A 23,810-nucleotide genomic window follows, 5' to 3' on the forward strand; every position below is an offset into this window, starting at 1 on the left:
GCTTACAACACTAGGGATCCAGTGAACAGGAAGTACAAAAAGGGACCAGCGGGGCTCACACCTGCCAGATTTATACCTAAACATTAGCCCAAGACTAACACACCCCCTTGGGCTGGGTTTCCCCTACACAGGCCTCTTTCTTAGTTGCTGGAATTTGCTGGTAATCCATTATACCTTGTTTTCTAGATCTTGTCACATCTCAGATTGATTTGCAAACCATATTCTCTCTCTCTCTCTCTCTCTCTCTCTCTCTCTCTCTCTCTCTCTCTCTCACTCTCACTTCTCACTTCTGCTTCTTTACCACAGCACCACTCTGTATGTTCATAAAACTTTTTCATACCAGTTTTGCCAGATGTTTGGTTCTCAACTTGTTGGTCTCTACAAGACCCTATTTAGAAAAAAAGTTGCTAATCACGTTCACCTGCTTAGGGCTTCCATATCTGAAATGGCACAGATCACCTGACAGACCTCATCAGCCCTAAGTTCTAAGGAACATGCTTCTGTTGAGAAAGTCCAGAGATCTGGAGAAAATGAATTTCAGCCTAACGATGGGCTGGATCCTCTTTACAAGAACTGTCAGAAATAGAAAATTGAGGTTAGGCTATCACCAAACTCTGATTTAATAACCCCAAGCCTCTCCAAATGCCTGTCCTTCTCATGATCTCCTAATGGGTATTGTACCCAAAGCCATTAACAAGCACATATATCATAACACCTGGCTCTAGGCCAAGGAATTTGGCTTTTGTTTGCTGATAGAAGGACCATAGCAGTGATGTACATCATATTCGATCCCATGATTGTTTGCCTCTTCTATCTGTATGTGTGTGCATGTGCATGTGTGTTTCCAATTTAGGGTGCCTCTACACAGCCCCGACAGACCTCTGACTTGTCACTGCTCTTGCCTCAGTATATTGATTCAAGGTTTGGACCATCATATTGCTTCTAGGACTGTTTTTTTTAAATATCTGAGGGATCATCTGGCCTCATGTGACTCCAACCAGACACGTCAAGAGTGAATCACATCTTCACTCACAACCTTATAGCCTGAGTGTGCTCTGCTGATTCTCCAGGGGAAATTTTTTATTACTACCTGTATAAGAGCTTCCTTTTCCATTTTTGACCCCAGAGAGGCTCCTGATATGGCTGCTTGGTTTAAGGTCATTTTGGAGTGAGAAAATGAGTCAGAGGTAATGGCTGTACCATGGACAGCAGCAGACCCCTCCCTGGACATTCTATTGTATCCTGGAGAGCCCTGATTCTCTGTGATGTCATCAGTGTTGTGGCAACACCAACTGCCTGTGGGGCATCTGTTCATTGCCTACGGGTTTTGGACATAGCCATGTTGGCAAGACTGAGCAGGCTCCTTGGGAGACAGAAAGGAGAGCAAAACGAGACTAGAGGGAGGCAGAAGGAAGCTGGCCTTCAACCTCAGTGTCGCACATCAAGACATAAATGGTTCTGGGGAAAACGCAGTGAGTCCTGGGGAGGGAGTGGGGAGTTTCTTGATGGTGGAAGGTTTCAGCTTGGTTTTTCATAGTGAGTCACAGGATCTTAGAGCTTTGTGGAGGTAATGAATCTATCCTGCTTCTCTCTGTTACTAAAGAGTAGACCTGGAGTTTAGGGTTTCTGATGCTTAGATTGGCAGAGAGCCAGTAATGGTCAACCCTGCAGCTGCTGTGCTAGGGCCCTCTGCTTTGACTCTGAGTGGGAAGGAAGGAGAGAGGGATGAATGAGGTTTCAGTTACAGCACTGAGCTTCACCCACACTGGATTTCTTTTGGTTGTGGGTCACTAATAACAGGGAGAGTAAAATCCTCTGGCCAAAGCTGGAGGATCTCAAATTTTACCTCACATCCACTTGCAGGGTAGAATCCATTGGGTATTGCTGCATGTCAGTGACCCCTAAGGTTTCTGAGTTCCTGAATCTCAATAGCCAGTCATCTTTAACTTGACTTTATCTTTAACTTGAGTGCAGGAATGAGCCATCACTCTCCCTGCAAGTGTCTGTTCTTGGTGAGTGAGGGCTCACCTATGGATGCCCTTAGGTGTCTCCAGCCTGTCCTGTCACTAGGTGATCTCACTTTTGCTAACATCATTATGGATGGAATGTATTCTGCTGAAGTTTGGGGGAAATTTTCATCATTACCCATGTGACTCATCTTTGGTCTGACGGGTCACCCACAATCTCCATCACCCCCACACATTGTAACAGCCCTGTGGATATTTCCTGAGGTACTCATTCACTTCATGAAACTGAACTTCGTTCCACATCAACATGAGCTAATTTCTTAGTATCCTTCACTTCCCATCTTTTTGATTAGGAGGTGAAGAGCCATTCCTTGGGAATGTTTAGAAAATGAGTCTTGACCTCCATAAATGATGAAGTATTAAATTATAATTAATTGGAGTGTAACTATCAGAGAGCTGCTGACGAGCTTCCCCTGTGTGTCAGGGAAGGCACCTGAAAAAGCCAGCTTGGCTTTTGGTCTAGGCTTTTGGTGAACTGGGGAAGAGACGGTTATGAGATAAGTGATGGCAGTTGGCAGTGACCCTAACAGTCCGTTCTCTGGACATTCTGCTGTATCCTAAAGAGTCATTGGCATCTATTTTTGAAATCAACAGTGTTGTGTTCTTGGGGCACTCATTATGTGTTGAAATAGGAGCGGCGGGGCTGAGTCCCTGGAACCCGGCCGCCCGCACGGCTAGCTTTACCCGAAATACTTACACGGACACTGGATTCTTTTAAACACTGCCTGACCCTTTAGTTTCAGTTTCTTATTGGCTAGCTCTTACATATAGATCTAACCCATTTTTATTAATCTGTGTAGCCCACGAGCTGGCTTACCAGGAATGATCTTAACCTGCATCTGCCTGGAGTGGGAGAATCATGGTGACTCCTGATTCAGCTTCTTTCTCCCAGCATTCTGTTCTGTTTTCTCCGCCCACCTAAGGGTTGGCCTATCAAATGGGTCTAGGCAGTTTCTTTATTAATAAGAAATCACTCCCACATCAATTATGTGCATATAGGGTTCACCAGAAGACACAATGGCAAGATTGAGCACACTGGTTGGCAGAGAGATCTGACTTAGGAAGGAGGAGGTTGGGGGTTGAGTTGGACCTTACAGAAATGGGGTTTAGTAGCTGGGATCTTGGAAGAGATGGTTCTATATTGCTTCTCTGGGTTACTAAAGTGCAGACCCATAGTCAAGGATTGCTGCTAGTTAGTTTGGCAGAGATCCAGGAGTTGTCAAGGTTACAGCTTCTGTTCTGTGAGTTGCTTAATTTTATTTTGAGTGGCAAAGACCAGCTGGAGGCACAGATTAATGGGGTGTGAGAGTAGGTTGTTGCTACAACTCATCATCAGTGATTTCTTTAGGTTCTGTGAGTATCTCATGGGAAATTCCCCATCTATGAACCAGGGTCTCAGACATTCAGTTACTTCTATTCCAGGCCACACTAAGAGACTGAGAGTCTCTAAGCACTGGAGACTCAAGGAATTTTCTGTATCACATCAGAAATGAGTTGATATTTCCAAAGCAGCATGGCTGTGTGACATATGCCTTTCAGGGCCAGTGGGGCAGCAGTAGGGGCTGATACACATAGCTAACCACAGTGAGTGGAGACAGAGGCATAGCTTATGGGCTCCCAGTTTGAGGAGTTGTCCTGATCCTTCACTGTGTTCCATGCATTCACTCTTCCTTGGCCTCTTCTTCGAACTCAACATGATCTCTCCTGGTCCTGTGCCATACTACTGCATAAATTCACTAATATTTATCTACCTGCAGGGAGTACCGGAAAAACATCAACCCCAAACTCCGTTACTGGGCAGGAGCAGCGGATGAACAAGGTGGCTACACTGACCCTGCAGCTTCAGATGATGACCCAAGAAAGGAATGAACTTCGTGGAATTCTGGCTAATTATACCAACAAGGATTTGAACACCAGGTAGCCATTTTGTCTAGTTCCTGGGTAACTGTCTTGACCCTACCGAGTCAACCCCAGCATTCCTCAGGTCACTGGAGGCTGCACCTCCAGAGTGTTCTGCCTAAACTAAATATCCTGAAGGCATCTGAGAGGCATAGCTGAAATCTGGGAAGGAGTGATATCAGGACACAGGCTGTGTGATTCCTCTAAATGAAAAGCAGAGCCTGTGGCCTGGATCAGTCTGGGGATGGGGCAATAGTTTGTGAGCTCTCAGCATACATTTCATGAGGCCTTGACAGGTGTTGGCTTGTGGACGATGCTAGGTGCTGTGAGTTTATGGTGAGTCTTTGTGCTTAACCAGCAGGTGCTTGAGTACTGGCTGCTCCTGGGAGCAGCTGCAGGGGCCTAGTCGTCTTGGTGCATCTCAGTGTGTGACTTGAGGTCTGAACTTCATCCCTGCTCCTCTCTAGTCTGGTTTCTTATATTCTGAGATAATTCTGCCTGCCTACATTTATTTGGCATCCTCCGTGTGTGTGTGTGTGTGTGTGTGTGTGTGTGTGTGTGTGTCCTAGCAGTTGGGGGTCTGTGGCATGTGGTTCTTTCTGTGCCACAGTTTCCAGGTGATCCAACTAAGTTCCCTTAGGGTCAGGGAACTCCACTATGACCAGTGATGGTGCTCCTGGCCCGTGTGCTCACCTTGGCAACCCATTGGAATCCACTGGAGACTTATATATCTATCCTTAAGTCAGGTCTGCTCGCTGGAAACACTGATTTTGTGCTTTAGACATCCATGTAGCAATAGGAACCTGGGATCAAAAATCCCCGTTCTGAAGATGGGAACAACATTATCATAGATTTCTGGTGGGATCAGACTTGTGACACAGGCTCCCCAGGACTTAACTATTCTATTCCTCCAGGCCCATTAATGGAACTCATGCAACTCTGAATCACTCCCTTTGCACCCCTGATTGCTGGTCTGGGGTCACGTCAGCAAGTTTAAACAGCACCAGGTTGTCCTGGTTCATAGCTATCAGAATGCGACATTGACTGTGCTGGGTGTTCAGGGCACAGCCTGAAATCATAGGATCATTAAGGCCACAATTCACGGGGTTCTTTTCTCTGGGGCTATGCCCTAATACAGGCAAAATTTTGAGTTGGAGATGCTGAATATGGAGCATAAGAAAGTGATGTTGGATCTACAGAAATTCCCCATGGAGATGAGAGAGGCCTTGTACAAGTGCAAGGAGCTGACTGAGGAAGCTGTCTCTTACAGGTGAGTGACTGCCTTCACTGGGACTCTATTCCTTGGCAGTGACTGCTTTTGCCAAGTTTTTGTCTTTGACCCAAAGTGAGGACTTTCCTTTTGGCCTGTCTCCCTCTAAAAAGCAGTCTGTCTTATGCTCTTGACTTGGACCTACTGGACTAGTTTTGCTAAGACTGAAGTATCTGTGAGCCCATCACAACATTGTCCTGCCAGCCTCAGCAGCCTCTAGATAGAAAATCTATTTGTACCATGATAAAGGTGTCAGGCATTTGTGGGTCTTGGGGGCTCTGGTAGGGGTTTACAGAGGTGATCCCATTCTACCCATAGATAGAATATATTTCAATTGGGTCTGCTGTCCTCCCTCACAGAATGTTTGTCTTCTACCTCTCGACCTGCTGATGCTTTCCCAGTACCATGGACAGTTAAGTACATGTGGTAGGAGGCAAACCCTGCTCTCAGAAGTACATGCATTTCTTTTATTGTAACAGTTTTCAAAACCAGTCTGAGTCTTTCTGTAATTTGGCCATTCTCTGACATTTGACAGCCACTAGGGTATCCTGGCATGGTGACTGTGGGCTCTGGTCTAGGACTGTCTGGGGACATGGGAGTTTGCATGGGTGATGTGGGAGATGGAGGCTAGGTAGGTCTCATGTTGTTTTTGTGATGGTTCAGCATCCTCCACAACCAGCTCCTGAGTGAGCGAACTCAGCTGAAGAAAAAAGTGAGTATGTTGAGAGAGGAGAACCAAAAGCTACGGAGGGAGCAGATTTCACTGCAAGTGGCCTGTGAGAAGGTGAAGAATCTCTATGAAAAGACCGATGAGAAGTTCTGTGAGCTATGTGACGAGGGGGATAAGGTAGGCTGCAGCAAAGTGGGCAGGCTGTCCACCATCAGTAGTAATACACACACACACACACACACACACACACACACACACACACGTGATCATCCACCCACTTTTCCAGTAGCTCACTAACATCCTGTCCAATTGTTGATTTCTGTGATTATTCCAAGACTTTCTAAGGATTTAGCATCTTGTGAGATCAATGGCTGGAAACAGCTTTGAAGGAGGAAATCCCCTTGCAAATGTCAAAGGGGTGGTTCTTGTCTACATTTTTTATCTTCTCTCATGTTTCATCAGTTCAACCTCCTTCCCTCCTCCCAGTCATTTTCACCCCCTGCTCCCCGGACCCCAGGTCCACTCCTCCTTAATTTCCCTTCAGAAAATAGCAGTTCTCCCATGGTTATTTGATCTAATTATTAAAATAACATTAAACCTGGGCTTTGCTCATGTTTGTTACACATTCTAACAATGAGATATATCACCAAATCCTTTTAAAGTCTTGAGATATGATCACACTACATTCCAAAGATTAGCTTTGAACTCACAGTGGAGTTCAGTCCAGACTTTAATGTTCAGTCCTTCTGTCTCAGTCTCTGAGTAGCTAGGATTAAGGGTTTGCATCACAAGCTCAAACTTAGTCTAAATACTTAAATTTAAATTGATGGTTAAACCAAATGTCCAAGGTCAGTAGATTATACGTTTGTGCTTTTTTTTTTTTTTGTTTTTTTGTTTTTTTTTTTTTTTTTTTTTTTTTTTTTTTTTTTTTTTGGTTTTCTCGAGACAGGGTTTCTCTGTGGTTTTGGAGCCTGTCCTGGAACTAGCTCTTGTAGATTAGGCTGGTCTCGAACTCACAGAGATCCGCCTGCCTCTGCCTCCCGAGTGCTGGGATTAATGGCTTGTGCCACCACCGCCGGGCTTACATTTGTGTTTTTAAGACATAGATGCTAAATTATAGTCATCTCAAAAGCATCTGTGTAAATACAATTTAAGATGCTTTATCATTAGTAGACAGGTAGCTTTAAGACGAATAACATAAAGGTAGCTTTCATTCATTTAACCATTCAACAGTCTATGTTGGGAGTCCCATAAATGCCAGGAAGTAAGCTTTACCTGCAGCAAACAGATAAGATGTCTGTCCTGAAGGAACTGATGAAGTTATTACCTTTAATTCGTCTCTTACATTATAGCTGGTGTCTGCTTGGTGCAACCCTCCAGCTCTCATTGCGTTTGAGACCTCCAGGAGCAGAGGATTTTCCTGCAGGAGGCAGAATCTAACCCTTACTAAGGATCTGTCCATAAATTTTACTGTTCACAGAAAAGGCAATTTTACCTCCTTCCCACTAGCCATGGCCTATGAATCCCAGCTATAAGTGAAAATAATTATATGCCATCGAATCATAGGGATTCCTGCTCCTTGTTAATATTTTAGAGGAAGAAAATTTTAAGCTCTCCTTTTGCGTAGAGATTACACAGTTAATAACTCTGTTTTAAAGTGTTGTAACTCTTCAACAATTCATATTTTTTTATTGAGTGAACATTTCCTTTTATTGACAATAAATTATTCTCATATACCATAGTTTTCTCTACCGCCACTTCTCTCAGCTCCTATAAACCTCTCTTTTTCCAGATCTGCTACCCTTTGTTTTCTTTCCAGAAAAGAACAGGCAAGCATAACAAAACAAGAAAAAGGCCTTCATACAGAGGCTGGACAAAGCTTCCCAATAGGAGGAAAGGCTTCCCAAGAGCAGACAAAAGAGTCAGAGACACACCACACCCACTCCCACTATTAAGAGTCCCACCAAAACACCAACATATATGCAGAGAACATGGTGCAGACCCATGCAGGCCCCATACATAACTCTGTGAGCCTATGTGAGCCCTGTTTACTTGATTCAGTGGGCCATGTTCTCCTAGTGCCCTCCAGCCCATCATTCCCGCTTACTCCTAAAATCCCCCCCCCCATTTCTTCTGAAAGTTTTCCTGAGCTCCAATGGGTAGGACTGATAGAAAGTTCGAATTCATATACTCACTTCCACACAACTACTGCTAGAGAAATACTCTCTGACGAGGACCAGCAAGGCACCAATCTATGAGTATAGCAGAACATTGATAGGAATATTAGTAATCAGTTCATTGATTTTTTTTAGTTATGTTTGCTTCTGTGCTATGTCTCTGGGCTATTTGGTCTCCAGATTTTAGCCATCCAGGGATTATAGGGCATGGACTGCCTCACCTTGCATGAGCCTCAAGTTAAGCCAGACATTGTATGGCCACTCTCTCAAGTTCTGCACCAACAGTGCCCCAGCATAACTTGCAGGGAGGACAGACTGTAAGTCAAGGTTTTTGTGGCTGAGTTGATGTCATGTTTCTCTTTCTGTAACCTGCAGAGTATCATCCCATGCCAAAGAGACTAGAGCATATGGGTGAAGGCTCCACGCAGGCAACTGCTTGCTCTCTCTAGGTTCAATCATGTGTAGATGTTGTCCACAAGAATACCACCCCACTGTTAGTTTTCAGAGAACAACACACTGTCCTAGCATGAGCCGGAGCTGTATAGGGATCTCCACAGAATCCCCTCCAGCCAAATATTCAACTGAATGCAATCCAGTCTCAGCACTGGAAGCAGCCTCTGGGAGCCTCCCAACTCCAACACTCTCTCTCCACACTCTCTCCCTCCATCCCTCCCCCCTACAGGATCCCTTTCAATTCCCTCCCCACCCAACCAAAGTTTACTGGCAAAATCTAATTGATTTTCTTTTCCCAGGGAAATTCTTCTGTTTCCTCTAGTGACCTTCTCTTTACCTAACTTTTCTGGGTTGAAGAAAGTGGCTTGATTATCAGTTACTTAACAACTGATGCCCACTTATAAGTAAATACATATAATATGTGTTTTTCAGGATCTCAGATATCTCTGTCAGCATGATTTTTTTCTAGCTCCACCCATTTGCTTATAATAGCAATTGGATATCACTTTTCACACAGCCAAGTAATATCCTCTTCTGTAAATGTACTGCCCGTTCTTTATCCATTCTTTCATTGAGGGACATCAAGGTTGTTTCCAGTTTCTGGTTATTATGAATAAAGCCAGAGTGAAGGTATTTGAGCAAGTGTTCTTGTGATAGGATAGAGCATCCTTTAGATATATGTCCAAGAACGGTGTACCTAGATTTTGAGGTAAATCAGTTCCCAATTTTCTGAGGAATCGCCATGTTGATGCCATAGAGGCTGGACAACTCTGGACTCCCACTAGAAATGGAGGAGTGTTTCCTTTGCTACAAATCCACACCACCATAAGCTGTCATTCGTGCCATTGATCTTAGCCATTCTGACAGGTGTAAGGTGGAATCTCAAAGGAGTTTTTGGTTCAAATTCCCCTGAAGGGTAGGAATGTTGAACACTTCTTTAAATGTTTCTCAGCTATTTGTGATTCTTCTTTTTTTTTCTGTTTCTATCTGTACCACGTTTCATAATTGAACGATTTGGATGGTTGATGTCTAGTCTATTGAATGCTTTGTATATTTTGGATATTAGCCCTCTGTCTGATGCGAGTTGATGAAAATCATTTCCCATTCTGTAAACCTCTATTTTCTCCTACTCATGGTGTTCCTTGCCTTTAAGTTCCCTGAGGTCCTTTATTAATTGTTGATCTTAGTGCCAGTGTTCTCTTCAGAAATCATCTCCTTTGCTGGCATGTTCCAGCTATTCCTTATATTCTCTCCTGTCTGTTTTTGTGTTGAGGTCTTTCTTCATGAAAGGGTCAAAGATTTTTTGGTATCTAGTAAGATGATCACCATATGTTTTTTCTTAATTTTATATGGTAGATTACATTGACTAATTTTCATATGCTGAACTATCCCTACATCTCTAGGTTAAAGACTGCTTGATCATAATAGATGATCTTTTTGAAATATTCTTGGATTTATTTGCAAGTATTTTATTGAGTACTTTTTCATCTATGTCCATAAGGAAATTGGTCTGTAAGTATCTTCGTTGAGTCTTTCTGTGGTTTGGGTATCAAGGTAACTGCGACCTCATAAAATGATTTGGGCACTGTTTCTTCTGTGTTTATTTTGCAAACTAATTTGAGGAGTATTGCCATTAACTATTCGTTTAAAGTATGGTAGAATTCTGTGTGATAGCCATTTGACCCTGGGCTTTTTTTTTTTATGGGGTGGAGGGAGGCTTTTAACAATGGCTTCTATTTCATTGGGGAATGTAGGTGTATTTACTTATCTGATTTTAATTTAACTTTGATAAATGATTCCTATTGAGAAAATTATTCATTTCTTATAGATAATCCAGTTTGATGAAGTACTTGATTTAAAGTATGTCCTTGTGATTCTCTGGATTTCCTCAGTATCCGTTGTTATGTCCCCATACAGTTTCTGATTTTATTAATTGGGATATTCTTTGCCCATCTTTATTTAGCTTGGATGAGGGTTTATCTATCTTGTTGATTTTCTCAAAGAACCAATTCTTTCTTTCACTGATTTTTTACAATTATCTTTATTTTTATTTTATTGGTTTAGCTGTCAGTTTGATTATTTCTTCTGGTCTAATCCTCTTGGACATATTTCCTTTTGTTCAATAGCTTTGAGGTGTTACTATTAAGTATGATATCTTCCCATTTTTTAATGTAGGCACTCAGTGCTCTTAGCACTACTTTCATTGTGTCCCATACATTTGCGTAGGTTATGTATTCATTTTCATTGAATTCTAGAAAGTCTTTAATTTCTTTCTTTCTTTCTTTATGTTTTGGTCCACTTTTCATTCAATATAGAGATCTTCAATTTCCATAAACTTATATATGCTTTCCTTTCTTTAGTTGTTGATATACAGTTGTATTCTCTAATTGTCTGATAAATATCTGTTAGGTTTATTTGGTTTAAAACTTCAGTTAATGCAGAGTTTATTAATTTTGTCTGCATGACCTGCACACTGATGACATGCACATTGGTGAGACTGAGGTTATTATTGGTAATAATTTCCATATTAGCATGTGGAAATCAATATGTGTTTTAAGCTATAGTAATGTTTATCTTAAAAATTTACTTAGGGCATAGATGTTAAGAATTGAAATGAGGGCCAGGTGGTGGTGGTGCAGACTTTTAATCCCAGCTCTTGAAAAACAGAGGGAAGCAGATCTTCTTGTGCTCAAGGCAGGCCTAGTCTACAAGAGCTACTTCCAGAATAAACTCCAAAGTTATGGAAAAACCATGTCTCGAAAAAAAATTTTAAAAAAATTAAAATGTTATCTTTGTGGTGTGTCCTTCCCCATGTCTTTTGATTAATTTTGGTTTGAGGTCGATTTTGTTAGGTATTAAAATAGCTACACCAGCTTGTCTTTTAAGTACATTTGCTTGGAAGATTTTTTTTTCCAATTCTTTACCCAGAGGTAATGTCTATAATTGATGTTGACATTTGTTTCTTGTATGCAGAAGAAAAATGGTTCCTGTTTCTGCATCCATTCTGTCATTCTGTGTATTTTTATTAAGGAAATGGAACCATTGATACAGAGAAATATCAAATGATTAATTCTTGTTATTTTGCTGAATGTGTATGTTCTTGTACATGTATATCCAGAAGTGTGCGTTGAGGAGTATGTGTGTGTGTGCGTTGAGGAGTGTGTATGTGTGTGTGTGTGTGTGTGTGTGTGTGCGCGCGCGCGCATTTGAGTGTTCAACCCTCCACTAAGAACATAATCTTCTAATGAACAGAAACAGGATATATTGGTGGAAAGACGACAATCCCTGCTGAAGCTGAGGGATCTGGTCACCAAATATATAGAATTCGCAGAAAAGCTGCAGAATCCCTTCGCTGTCTCCCAGATGAGGTAGGATCCCAGGCCACGCAGAGGGAGTTATATCAAGTAGTTCCCCAGTACCTGAATCTCTGTCCTATTTGGGTTCCTGGACATTTGCATGACTTTCAGTCACAGCCAGGGAAGAACATCTGAGAGTACTGGGCTGGCTCAGTCAACAGAAATGTCTGCACAGGAAGCAATATGTGTTATCCTTAATCTTTCTCAATTGTGTGCACTTCTTCAATTCTGAGTGCTCTCGTGTGTTCTGAGTGCATTGATCCTTCCTATGGTAGTCCCAGACCTAATAGAGGCAGTGTTAATTGTGGAAGACAGTGTCTCCTCCTGCCACTTTATTTTCCTCCAGGAGTATCACCTTTAGAGACAAATTCCTTCACTTGGGCAGATTAGCAGACAGCACCTTCTTATTGATTATGAGTTCTCTGCAGTTTGCATCTGTTTCCTGTAAGAAGGTTTCTCTGGAATTAAAATCACATTTAGAGTTTGACATGTTGAATCCAAGGAAGTTTCTGTGCTGAAGGAATAAGCCCAGCCTTCACTGCAGTGTTGTGTTTGCTCCTCTTGAGGGCCTCATACAGTTAATTTCCCAGGTTGCTCACAGTTTCCTGGCATCTAGTCAAGGCCTGTGACCCAGACATTGCTATACTGCTGTTTTTTTTTTCAAAAGAATGTATCTAAGCTATTGGAGTAATGGGCTGTTTTTCTAGTTCACCACAGTGTGTATTTCTCAGCTCACTTTCTAGCAGTTTTAAAGGTGGAGAAAAAAAGAAACTCAGGTGCTGTCTTATCCTTGAAGAAGCAAGGAGTGAATGAGCCCAGCTCAAATGTAATGCTGGATTTCCCAGTTGAGTAGAGTTGGTGAGAGCTCAAAAGCTGACAGGGCAGGTCCTTAACAGACCTGTGTCCCAGCTGTTTTCCTCCCCTAATATGAAAACCTCCAGCATGTCCAGGATGAGAGCCTCCTGCAGACAGACCTGCTGCAGCAGGAGCCCTGAGTGTGCCAGGCCAATGAGCAACCATTGACTCCTGTCCCCTGCAACCTTGGCATTCATGGGGTGGGTTTTCTTCCTTGATGTTTGTTTCCCATGTGTGGCCAGGGCCTGGTTTTGTCTAGGCTGTGGTCCAATGAGGCTTCCTATGCATCTGATTGCCTTTCCTTCTCTGACAGCTCCGCTTTGGAGAACTGAGGAGGCTGAAGGAAGCTTCACACATTCTCCACTTGAGCAGCAACACCTACTGAGAAGCAGACCCCTCCTTGTAGCTGTGAACAAATGAGTAAGAAAAATCTCCACCTCCTGCAGCGGATCCATCGCCAATCTGATTCATGTTCTGTTGGCCCACTATTCCTGGAGAAAGGAAATCATGAGAAAGAAGCCTGATATTCAGAGGAGCCACCAAGAATGACTCCAAATCCCGACATTGGTCAGCAGGTGGACCCTGAGTGGCAAACAGCAGCATGGAGAGGATATGCTGCTGAGCAAGGCTTCCTCTGTACTCTCCATGTCTTTAGTAAGCCGGCTGAGCCCTCCATATATGGTGCGGACTCTCACGAGAAAGACTGTACTGATGCCATGCTGTAGTCTGTACACACCACAGGGAAAAGAACAGGATTCCCTCTCCTGTGAGTGCTGAGGAAGACTCCATGTCACAGGAAAGTGTTGGTGAAGATAACGCAGTACAGAGACTACAGCATCCCTCACCTGTGTTAATCATTGATCATCCATAAAGGAAATGTCAGGGGATTCTCCAGTTTCACATCCTGGACTGGCAATGTCAGTCCTGAGAAAGGGTCTATAGAGGAGGTTTGGTCACCTTTGGTGTCTTTAGGGAGCCAGATGCTCTCGATTGATTTTTTGGATCTAGAGCTAGAGATTATTTTTAGCTAAATTGGAGCAAGGGTTCTGGTTTGGGTTTGGTTTTCATTTGTTTGGATATATTTTTCTTTGCTTTGGTTTAAATTTTGTTGTTGGTTTTTAAATAATTTATTCTTGTTGTTTTAATAGTTGGCTAAGGCTCTACCCTGTATGTACTGACTAGCCTTTCTAAAGTTCGTATTGAGTATAAAGAGTATTTTTATGAATAAAATCAATTTTCGACTCCTCAGTTTTACAGCCTTTCTTGAGTCAGATGTGGGGTTGCTCTCCTGTGACTACAGAACTCATGGGCAGAGATGGATTTCTGCATGTTCCAGGAGCCTTGGTTACATCCGTTTCGCATCCAGGCAGGTCTACACAGGTTTACACAGGAGGGTAGTACCTTGGATGTGGATGGCCTGACCTACTCCTGTCTTTACTACCAAGACTTTCTGTTACAGTCAGATTTAAGAGAATGTCATGAAGAAGGGATCTGGAAAGAAAGGAACTCCTCGTTCTGCACTACATTTGTTCTATCCTAGTGTCCAATCACAATTGCACATAGTGATCCTGGGATAGCAAACCACTGTAAGATGCCTTTGAAATGCATGAGCAAAGGGTGCCCACAGCAGAGGGGAACTGCTGAGCTGCAAGTTTGGATTCTGGAGATGCCTTCCAACCTCTCGCTCCTAAACCATGTATGTCACATGGGGAAGCTGTAGAGTAAGGGCCTGCTCCAACACTGTCATCTACTTACAGTAGGAATATTGGGAACAGAGTCAGAAGGATTCATTCAAAGCTCTGAAATGGTCCCACCCATTGGTTTATGTCACAAAATAGTTGATAAAATTCCATAAGGCTGTTTCATATAGGTTACTCAAAACATCATTTCATCTGCTAAATTTAAGAAGTGTGAGTTTAGGGTTTAGAGAGATTGTTCAGTAGTTAAGGACACTTGGGTTGGTTCCCAGCTTCATAAGGGGGCTCACATCCTTTTGAATCTAAAATTCCAGGGGACCCAGTACCTTCTGACCTCAGCACCAAGCATGCATGTAGAGCATATACATGCAAGGAAAACATTCACACACAGGCATACATGTAAAAATAAATGTGAGTGTTACAAACTAACTTAATGCTACAATGCAGGTGAGAAACCTCTTCTACTTTTACTATTAAATAATATCTCCAGCTTTTTCTCAGGCTATCTCAGAATTTAGCATATTACATTTGCATCAACTACCAAGGTTGCTGATTTTATTTTTTCTAATAAGACCATAGAGTAAAAGCATGATTATAAATATAAACAGTATAAAAAGTATTAAAAAAGTACAAGAAAAGGGAGAGGAATGGAGAAAAATGTATAGCTCAAAAAAAACAATAAAAAAGAAAAAAAGGTACAGTTATCGTAAATGCTTTCTCTTTTTATTTAATGTTAATTTGTAGAGTAGTTTCAATCCTAATTTTCAGTGCGAATTACAATAAAGAGTAGGACAGATCTGAGTCATCAGAACTTCGGTAATGCTGTAGCATTTCAAAATATTTCGCTATTTCTAGGGGAAGGTCATGCTACTGAATTATGACAAATTGTCATGAGAAGTAATAGTGTACCCAGACATTTTAAAATGCGTAACCACTGTCTCTCCACAGAAAGATTAGATGACATGTGGTTTATCATACAACAGTCCCAACTCTGTCCCCGGAAATCCTCCTAATTTCATTTATTTGGTGGTGTTAAACAATTAAAAAGACTCTTTACAGCACTTTCCAGCTCTCCTATGAAATACTCAGCATCCTAAATATTCTGTACACTTTTTTCTTGCAGTAAACAAAGCACTGGCTTAGAGTTTGGTGGGTGGGCGGATGGGTATCCAATTTAAAACTGCATTAGAAACTGTCTTTTGGCAGGATGGTAGGTATCCAAGTTAAAAATAGAAAGGTCAGTGTGTTATTTTGTAGTCTTTTCAAAGTTTAAATTGTTCTTTGTCCCCTTCTACATGATGCTCAGTCACCACTCCTGAGTGGAGATGGGAGAGGCTTCTCATGAGCTGCTTTCTACTGCAGCAGCAAGACTTGAAGACATATGTAACATTGCGGACTTCCCCAATTTGGCCCTTACACAGAATCCCACAACACATTATCTGTCTTTTCCAGTAGGTAATATACAAAATGTAAAACCTTGAGTATTATTAGAGCTAGAAGTCATCTCTGTATCTGAAATGTCATCTCACTGGTTACTGTAGCAGGGAAACTGAATTGCAGAGCACTTGAACTGTGTTGGGATTTTGATGGGGATTGCATTGAATCTCTAGATGGCGTTTGGTAGGATTGCCATTTTTATTATGCTGATCGTAACTATCCAAGAGCATGGGAATTCTTCTCATAGTCTGGTATCTTTTTCTATTTCTTCAAAGACTTTCTCAAATATGTCTTTCACTTCTTTGTTTAGGGATACCCCCAAGATATTTTATGTTATTTGTGGCTATTATGAAGGGTGATGTTTCTCTGGTTTCTTTCTCAGCTTCTTTATCATTTGTATATAGGAGGGCTACTGATTTTTCTGAGTTGATCTTGGATCCCCCCACATTACTGAAGGTATTTATCAGCTGTAGAAGTCCCCTAGTAAAGTTTTGGGGTCACTTATATAAACTATCATATCACCTGCAAATAGCAAAAGTTTGACTTCTTTCTTTCCAATTTGAATCCCCTTGTTCTTTTTGTTGTTGTTGATGATGAATTATTGCTCTAGCCAGAACTTCAAGAACTATGTTGAATAGTTATGAAGAGAGTGGACAGCCATGTCTTATTTCTGATTTTAGTGGAATCGCTTTGAGTTTCTCTCCATTAATTTGATGTTGACTATTTGCTTGTTGTCTATTGCTTTTATTGTGTTTAGATATGTTTAAAATCATTTTATTTTGCATCTTCTGGGGTAGGTTGATCTTAGTCTTCCTGATATATGGCTACTGGGTTCTGGTGTTACCATGTTGATTTCTAGGCTGTTGGATGAATTCTTGCATTGGCACCTACCCATCTCTTCCTTCAATTGATGCCGTTATTGACTTTACATATTGGTCTAATTCTTACAGTGGCTGTTTGTGTCTTGGAAATTGTTCTTTGTCTGTTCTGTACTGTCACTGTCTGTGTTGCAGGGGTATTTGTCAAGCCTACCTGTAGAAAACTGTCCTGCTGGCTGGCAAGAAAAACTGAGGTAGGTGGCAGAGGCTTCCAGGGATTTGCCCTGGTTTGGAGAGCCTAGATAGTTTGGTGTCCTTCTGGGTGGCTGTCACTCACCTGATTGCTTCTCTATAGTAGCAGGCTGTGTTTCACCTTTCCACTGAGGTTGCATGGGGGATATGGCAGTTTGGGGGCAGGGTGGGATTTGTAGCTTACAGGATCTGATGGTCAGGGTGGGGATCATGGAGAAGCCTACTTGCAGGAACCTCTCCTGTCTACTGGCTAATGAAGCAGAGGCAGGTGTGGGAGGGGCCCAGGGTTTTGTCCCAGTATGGAGGGCCTGGAGAGAGGATGTCCTGCCAGCTGGCTGGTCACTCACTTCTTGGTCCTCTCTCTGTAGCAACAGGCTGGGATTCATTATGTTCTGATATTTATCTTCTTCTATCTATATGCTTTATTCTCAGGCTACTTCGTCTATAGTTCTCCATGTTTCTGTTTCTTCTGAGGTCTCTTTGTGCCTAAATTTCATATTATAATCTGAAAATATATTTCAGCATTCCCTGGATCTTGACGTACCATTGCTCTGTCTGCTGTTTCCTCTATTCTAGTAAATAGCAGCTGGTAAAATGTCCTGAAATAATGACATAGGGGAGAGGTGGAATCCAATACACTTACAAAGCCCCACCAGTCACCAAATTCTGTTTTTACGACGTGTCTCCTTCTGTAGAAAACAGGCTCATTTAATAATGTTTGTATTCTCACAGTAGCATTTTACTTATTTTATTGTATGGGGGGAGTCTGGTAAAGGTAATCAGATACGTTGTTCATTATCTCATGTGGACATTATACCATGTTAGAGAGGTACTTAGTGCAGGTAGTCAGTCCCCTTGTATACAGCACCCTCTCATACTGTATAATCTGAAGTACAGTTTGGACTTTGTTTTCCTGCCAGCTGGTGTCCCTAAGCAGGCTGGCCTTATTTGTTTCTCTTCGGTCTTTAACATTTTATGAGTGATTTGCTCCTACACTTAATTTTACCATAGGTTTTTTTTCTTTTCATTTCTGTCACCATGGTTATCTAATTGCCTCACAGCTTTCTGTGTAGTAGCTCTCTATGACCTTTTGTCACAATCATTTCCCCAAACATTTACTATTGTTTGCTTTTCCTCTTAGAGGAAGCAGATTCATTTCTAATTTTTATAATTAATTATTAGTTAATGTGCACCATACATTATACAATCTCGCTATAAACTAAGCAGAATATAATATAAAGTAAAATTGAGAATTTAGTTTTGTTTTTGATGATGCTTAGTGATTTGGATTCTCAATAACTTAGACTTGCCTACTAGCTATTTACTGATAAACAGAGAAAGGTCTCAAATATACTGTTGGGAATGCAACACTGTTAGGTAAGGAAAAGTAATACCTTTTACACATGGCACTTTTTGTGATGTTAAAAGTCATGTAATAATTTGCTGGAGGATATAACAACTAAATTATGTTTATTGTAATCAACACTAAGTTAAGTATGTTGGTTGATGTTTTTCTCCTGCTCTAGACTAAAGTGTATTAAAAAGTAGTATATTTCATTTGTGTATAAAGGTGCATCTGTGAACCCATGTCTGCAGTACTAGAGTGTGAAGACAACAGAACTCTTGCTTTATACAGGTCCCTCTCTTCCTTCACATCCTCAGTACTAGCTGTATCCTTTTCACTGATCCTTAAAGGTTTAAGTGAAAATAATATAGACTGTGAATGTAACAAGTCAGATATTAACAAATGTTGAAGAATTCCCACCAGCTTGGCACCAATCCCTGCTAGGCTGCATCAGGCCTAGCTTTGGAGTTAGCACATAGGAACTTCTGTTTTCTTATTGTTTTTGTTGGATTATTTTATCCATCATTTTGCTCCAAGATAATGGCTACCATTAAAGTCAACATATGTTACTTTGAGAAAAGTGACTGATATTACTTGATTCACTCAGGAAGATTCTTTTGATCAGAGAATTGAGCTTGTTGACCTTTAAAGGCATTGTTATCATATTGTAGGATCTGGATGGCTCAAGGGCACCAGAAGAACATTACACATAGATCCAAATGAGCAGGGTCCATCAGGACTCACAGAGAATAAAGTGGCAATCGTTGATCCTGCCGTGGATTGGCACTAAGTTTTCGGCATGCATGTATGTCATGGTTGTTTAGATTGGGTATTTGTAGAACTCCTAGAAGTGGCAGTAGCTGTATTGTTGACTTTTTTGCCTGCTCTTGGGACTCTCTTGCTCCAACTTGTCTCTTCCATGCTTAACATGAAAGTTTGCACCTTATCTTGTTGCATCTTGATATGCTGTGTTTGGTCCTATCCTTGGGAAGCCTGTTCTTATGTAAACAGAAATGGAGAAACAGTATATCTGGGTGAGGGGAGATGGGGAAAGACTAAGAATGGTGGGATGAGAGGCTGTAGTCAAAATGTCTTGCGTGATAGAAAAGTAAATAAAAAAGAAAACAGAAAATAATAAATAATTATGTTATATTGGTCATCTTGTTGATTTTTGTGTTTTTATTTTCAATGTCATGTTTAAATGCATAATCACAACTTTGTTTCCTCTCTATAGTCCCTTGAATATGCTCATTCCTCACTTTAGTCAGAGATGTTTGTTCCTATTATTTCTTTATATTTAGTTGATAGTAATTTACTTCAGGCTGCTTAAAATGTGGCAAAAAGATTCACTCGGAACAGAGAGGCAGGGACAGAGAGATCAAAGGGATCCTGAAGAAATGCAAAAAGTGTTAGTATCTCAGACAGAACCAAGAAGAGCCATGGGGAGTCCCTGTTGTTGCATCAGAAACTATGATGTTCCATTTGGCCCAGAGAAAAGCATGTGCTACCTTAAGATTTTAACATGCAATCATTTGCCAGGCAAGTGCAAAGAATCACCACCAACTCACAGTAGCCAGCATCTCACATAAACAAACACTTCTCAGGGGCTGTTCAAATACATCCTGGGAGCTCATATATGAATGCCTCAATGCCTGAGTTTTGTGACTCTGGCCACAGGCTCAGGATTTCAACTGGAGATAGTACAATTGTATGAGTACCTATCTCCCTCCTGCCCAGGCATCAGATTTTGCTCTGGGAAGCACTGAGAGGCATAAGTTGGGAAACAAAGAAATCCGGTAGGTTTAGCCTCCTAGAACACATGATCTTACAGGAATGAATCTGGAGGTGGAAACATGAATGCTAAAGTTTGGGACAGTGTGTGCTGAACTTTTCTTTCAGTTCTGATGGTTTCTCTTATCCTTCAGCCTCAGTTTACAGTCAGTCAACCTGTCAGAAGCTACATGCCCAGAAAGTCACTTGATGGTCTACTCAATACCAGGTTCTTGAATGGGGCCTCCAAACCCCAAATCCAAATATTTGTGTTTATTTGTTCTTTGCCTTTGAGACTCTGGTGCCAAGCCAAGTGCCTGCAAGGGTCAGAACTCAATCTGTGTAATTAACTCATGAATACTTTTAAACCAAATATATGGCGATCGTAAAGGAAGAAGAAAAGTGACATCCTTTGTACTAGTGGTAAAGGTAAGAGTAGTGGGCTGGAGGGCACTTGCAGCTTCCCTGGGCCAGCTTTCAATTTGTGAATTAGTCCTTTCAGTCCTAGAGAAGGTGATCTTTCCCCAAACAAAACCTTGTCAAAGTGGAGCTTCTCCTGGCTCCTGAGGCATTTTGTACCAAGTCTTACATGTTAGGTTGATATCCATGGCAAACTAGCTCTTTTCTGAAGGGAAATGGATGAAGAGTGGATCTGGGGGTAGGAGGTGAGGACTGGGCAGAGTGGAGGGAGGGGAAATTGTGGTCAAAATGTCCTGTATGAGAGAATGATAATAATTAAAATTCCTGATGAAATCACTGAGAAAATGGCACAGGGTTTCAGGGGTGTGGAAGAGTTGGAAAGAATTCACTGACACTAGAAAACACATTTTAAGATGTGCATCTAAGTGGCACCATGATTGTGTGGCCATGATATACAGAATATTTTCCCAAGTGTTTCACACTTTGTCTTTTACCTAGAAGATTTTCAAATGTGCTCTGTGCAAAATAGCATGTTAACCCCATGTGTTCTTCCCTACAGGCTTTCTGTCGTCTTTCATGGTACTTTAATTTTATTTTATTCTTATCCAAAGAGATCACGAGCAAGGAACTCAGGACCACGAGGGGTGCACCCACACACTAAGACAATGGGATGTTCTATTGGGAACTCACCAAGGCCAGCTGGCCTAGGTCTGAAAAAGAATGGGATAAATCCAGACTAGCTGAACATAGCGGACAATGAGGAATACTGAGAATTCAAGAACAATTGCAGTGGGTTTTTGATCCTACTGCACGTACTGGCTTTGTGAGAGCCTAGGCAGTTTGGATGCTCACCTTAGGAGACCTGGATAGAGGTGGGCAGTCCTTGGGCTTCCCACAGGTCAGGGAACCCTGATTGCTCTTTGAGCAGATGAGGGAGGGGGACTTGATCGGGGGGAGGGGGAGGGAAATGGGAAGCGGTTGCAGGGACGAGGCAGAAATCCTTAATAAATAATAAATTTAAAAAAAAAGAATTTTGTGTAATGGAAATAAAGAATGAAGTAAAATAAAGTTAAAATCTTTCTTCCTTCCACTATTTATTCAATAATCTCTACTGGGCACTTGCCTGTGAGAGAACCTAGAGATGGATTAACTGCAGTTGACAAGAACACAGTTCTAGAGCAGCAGAGATGACTCAGTGTTTAAGAGCACTGGCTGCTCTTGAAGAGGACCTGGGTTCAGTTCCCATCACTGCCATGGCAATTCACACCCATCTGTAACCCTAGTGGCAGGGGTTCTGAAATCCTCTTCTGACCTCTAAGTGCACCAAGAACACATAGTTTTAGATATATGTAGGCAAATGCTCTTTGGCGTTGAAAAAAATTAAGAGAAAACCAACTCTACAAAAAAGATAAATTTCTGTGGCATAAATTTGAATGAATTTATAAATGAATGGATGAATGAAATGGAGGAAACTTCCTAAGACTCAGATTGGAAGCTCAGACTGTCATTGATGTGTCTTTAATTCCATCGAATGTTTTCTAAAATGTAACTGATCGTGAGAATAAAGGGACAAGGATTGCACCATGAATTGCCCATGCTGGACCGGAGCGTGGGAACTGGGGTCGAGAGTCTGCTGCGAGCTTTGCCGGTGACTATTTCAGGCTCCATTCAGATACCTTAGTCCCCGATCCGGAAGTCGTCCGCTGCCGGAAGTGACGCGTGGTTTGGAGCTCGCGGGAAACTCGTCTAGCTGGCTGGCGCACCGGTGCGTCTCCAGCTGCCATGAGCCTCTGCGTGGACAAATACCGGCCGTGCTCCCTCGCCAGGCTGGACTATCACAAGGAACAGGCGGCGCAGCTGAGCAACCTGGTGAGCAGACCGGGACGGCGGAGGCCGGCACGTTCCGCCGCTTCCTGAAAAGCCCGCGGAAGAGAGTGAGAAGGCGGGCGCTGCAGGGTTAGGGGGACCCAAAGTGACAGGTTCCCCGGAATGCTGCTTCTGCTGCCCGGGGTCCCGTGAGCTTGGGGTGCGGACCTGGCGGAGGCTGCAAACCCCGTTTGTAGGAAGGGCTGGGGCCGACAGGCTCTCCTGCTGCAGGTAGCTAGATGGCGGGCTGATGGAGGGGACAGTGCCCTGCACCCTGTTCGTAGTTACCAGCCTCTTCGGAATCACAGCTAAGTCCTTTCAGAAAACGAGGACTTATTTTACCTAGTGCCTCTTTGTTGTTCTTATAATGCGTGCAATAATATAAAAATCGAGCATTATACTTCATGTGTATGCACACCGGTTTTTACAGTAGCTTCAACGTTAAGTTTCCTAGCCATAGGATGGACACATTTTATTGATTCCTGTAGCTACTTGTTTATATTCTTAGGACAGGGGTTAGTATACTATTCCTACGCCTTAATGAATTTACTTTTAAAGTCTACATCTTCTCATCGGATCAAGCCCCCATGCCCATAGTGCCCTTTAGTTTGATGTCATTGTCTTATTGCTGTTTGATAACACACTCTTTCCCATAGCATCCCTTATGTGCAATCTTCCTGTACCCTACAAATGAACTTGCAAGGGAATCAGTGTACCCCCTTCTTAGCAAGAAAATCATTTTGGGAACCCAATCAAGACAAGCATCTGTCTCAGTCACAGAGATCAGTTCCACATTCCCATCAGCCCTCATTTTTGAAAGTGCCCTTCAGAGAGCTTGCTGAGGGAGTTCCTGCCTTTAAGCATTTAGTGTTGTGCCTTGCATGTTCTGTGTTGTTCGTGCAAGTTAGATTACATTAGTGCCCAGAGAAAGCAAACATGAGAGTTTGATGAATTTTCTATTGGAGTCGGATAGTAAACAAAATACCTTAGTGCTTTAGAAGTAATTTAACCTGGAGCACCTGGGTTCGACGAAGTAAAATGCCTTGTTCTTTCTTCGCTAGGTGCAATTTGGTGACTTTCCTCACCTCCTAGTATATGGGCCATCAGGTGCTGGAAAAAATACAAGAATTACGTGTATCCTACAAGAACTTTATGGTGTTGTGGTGAAAAAATTGAGATTTGAGCTCAACCTATCACAGTAAGCATCTCTTGTCAGGGCTCGGCAGATGTTTCTGGCAAGGATTTTCTTTTCCTTTTTTTTTTTTAATAGTTTTTTATTTTTTCGAGCTATACGGTTTTCTCTGCTCCTCTCCAAGCTTCTTCCTTCCCCTTCAACCCTCTCCTATGGTCCCCATGCTTCCAATTTATTCAGGAGATCTTGTCTTTTTCTGTTTCCCATGTAGATTAGATCCATCTGTGTCTCTCATAGGGTCCACATTGTTGTCTAGATTCTCTAGGATTGTGAATTGTAGTCTGGGTTTCCTTGCTATATATCTAA

General features: G+C 42.1%; 2 protein-coding genes across 2 annotated transcripts in view; both read left to right on the forward strand.

Moving 5' to 3' along the window:
• Positions 1-1,339: 1,339 nt before the first annotated feature.
• Positions 1,340-13,100, forward strand: LOC121464682 (disks large homolog 5-like). The gene is made up of 6 exons (XM_041677706.1): positions 1,340-1,472; positions 3,785-3,944; positions 5,065-5,196; positions 5,860-6,043; positions 11,749-11,864; positions 13,021-13,100. Exons 1-6 carry the CDS (start codon positions 1,340-1,342, stop codon positions 13,037-13,039), a joined length of 744 nt encoding a protein of 247 aa, XP_041533640.1. The 3' UTR covers positions 13,040-13,100.
• Positions 13,101-22,198: 9,098 nt separating this feature from the next.
• Positions 22,199-23,810, forward strand: part of LOC121465163 (protein ZNF738-like) — a 31,331-nt gene continuing 29,719 nt past the window's right edge. The window contains exon 1 of the mRNA XM_041678359.1: positions 22,199-22,315. Coding sequence (XP_041534293.1) covers positions 22,229-22,315 — 87 coding nt within the window. The 5' untranslated portion in view covers positions 22,199-22,228. The remainder of the gene's footprint in view (positions 22,316-23,810) is intronic.

The sequence above is a fragment of the Microtus oregoni genome, unplaced genomic scaffold (assembly GCF_018167655.1).
Source record: "Microtus oregoni isolate MIOR12 unplaced genomic scaffold, Mior012 000029F_ref0000214, whole genome shotgun sequence".
NCBI classification, from domain to species: domain Eukaryota; kingdom Metazoa; phylum Chordata; class Mammalia; order Rodentia; family Cricetidae; genus Microtus; species Microtus oregoni.

Excerpts from the sequence above, each read along its gene's own strand:
- LOC121464682 (XM_041677706.1), top strand. The coding sequence starts at position 1,340 with ATGTTGGCAAGACTGAGCAGGCTCCTTGGGAGACAGAAAGGAGAGCAA. Across the intron at positions 3,945-5,064 it reads AACAAGGATTTGAACACCAG|GCAAAATTTTGAGTTGGAGA; the intron begins GTAGCCATTTTG and ends GCCCTAATACAG. Across the intron at positions 5,197-5,859 it reads GAGGAAGCTGTCTCTTACAG|CATCCTCCACAACCAGCTCC; the intron begins GTGAGTGACTGC and ends GTGATGGTTCAG.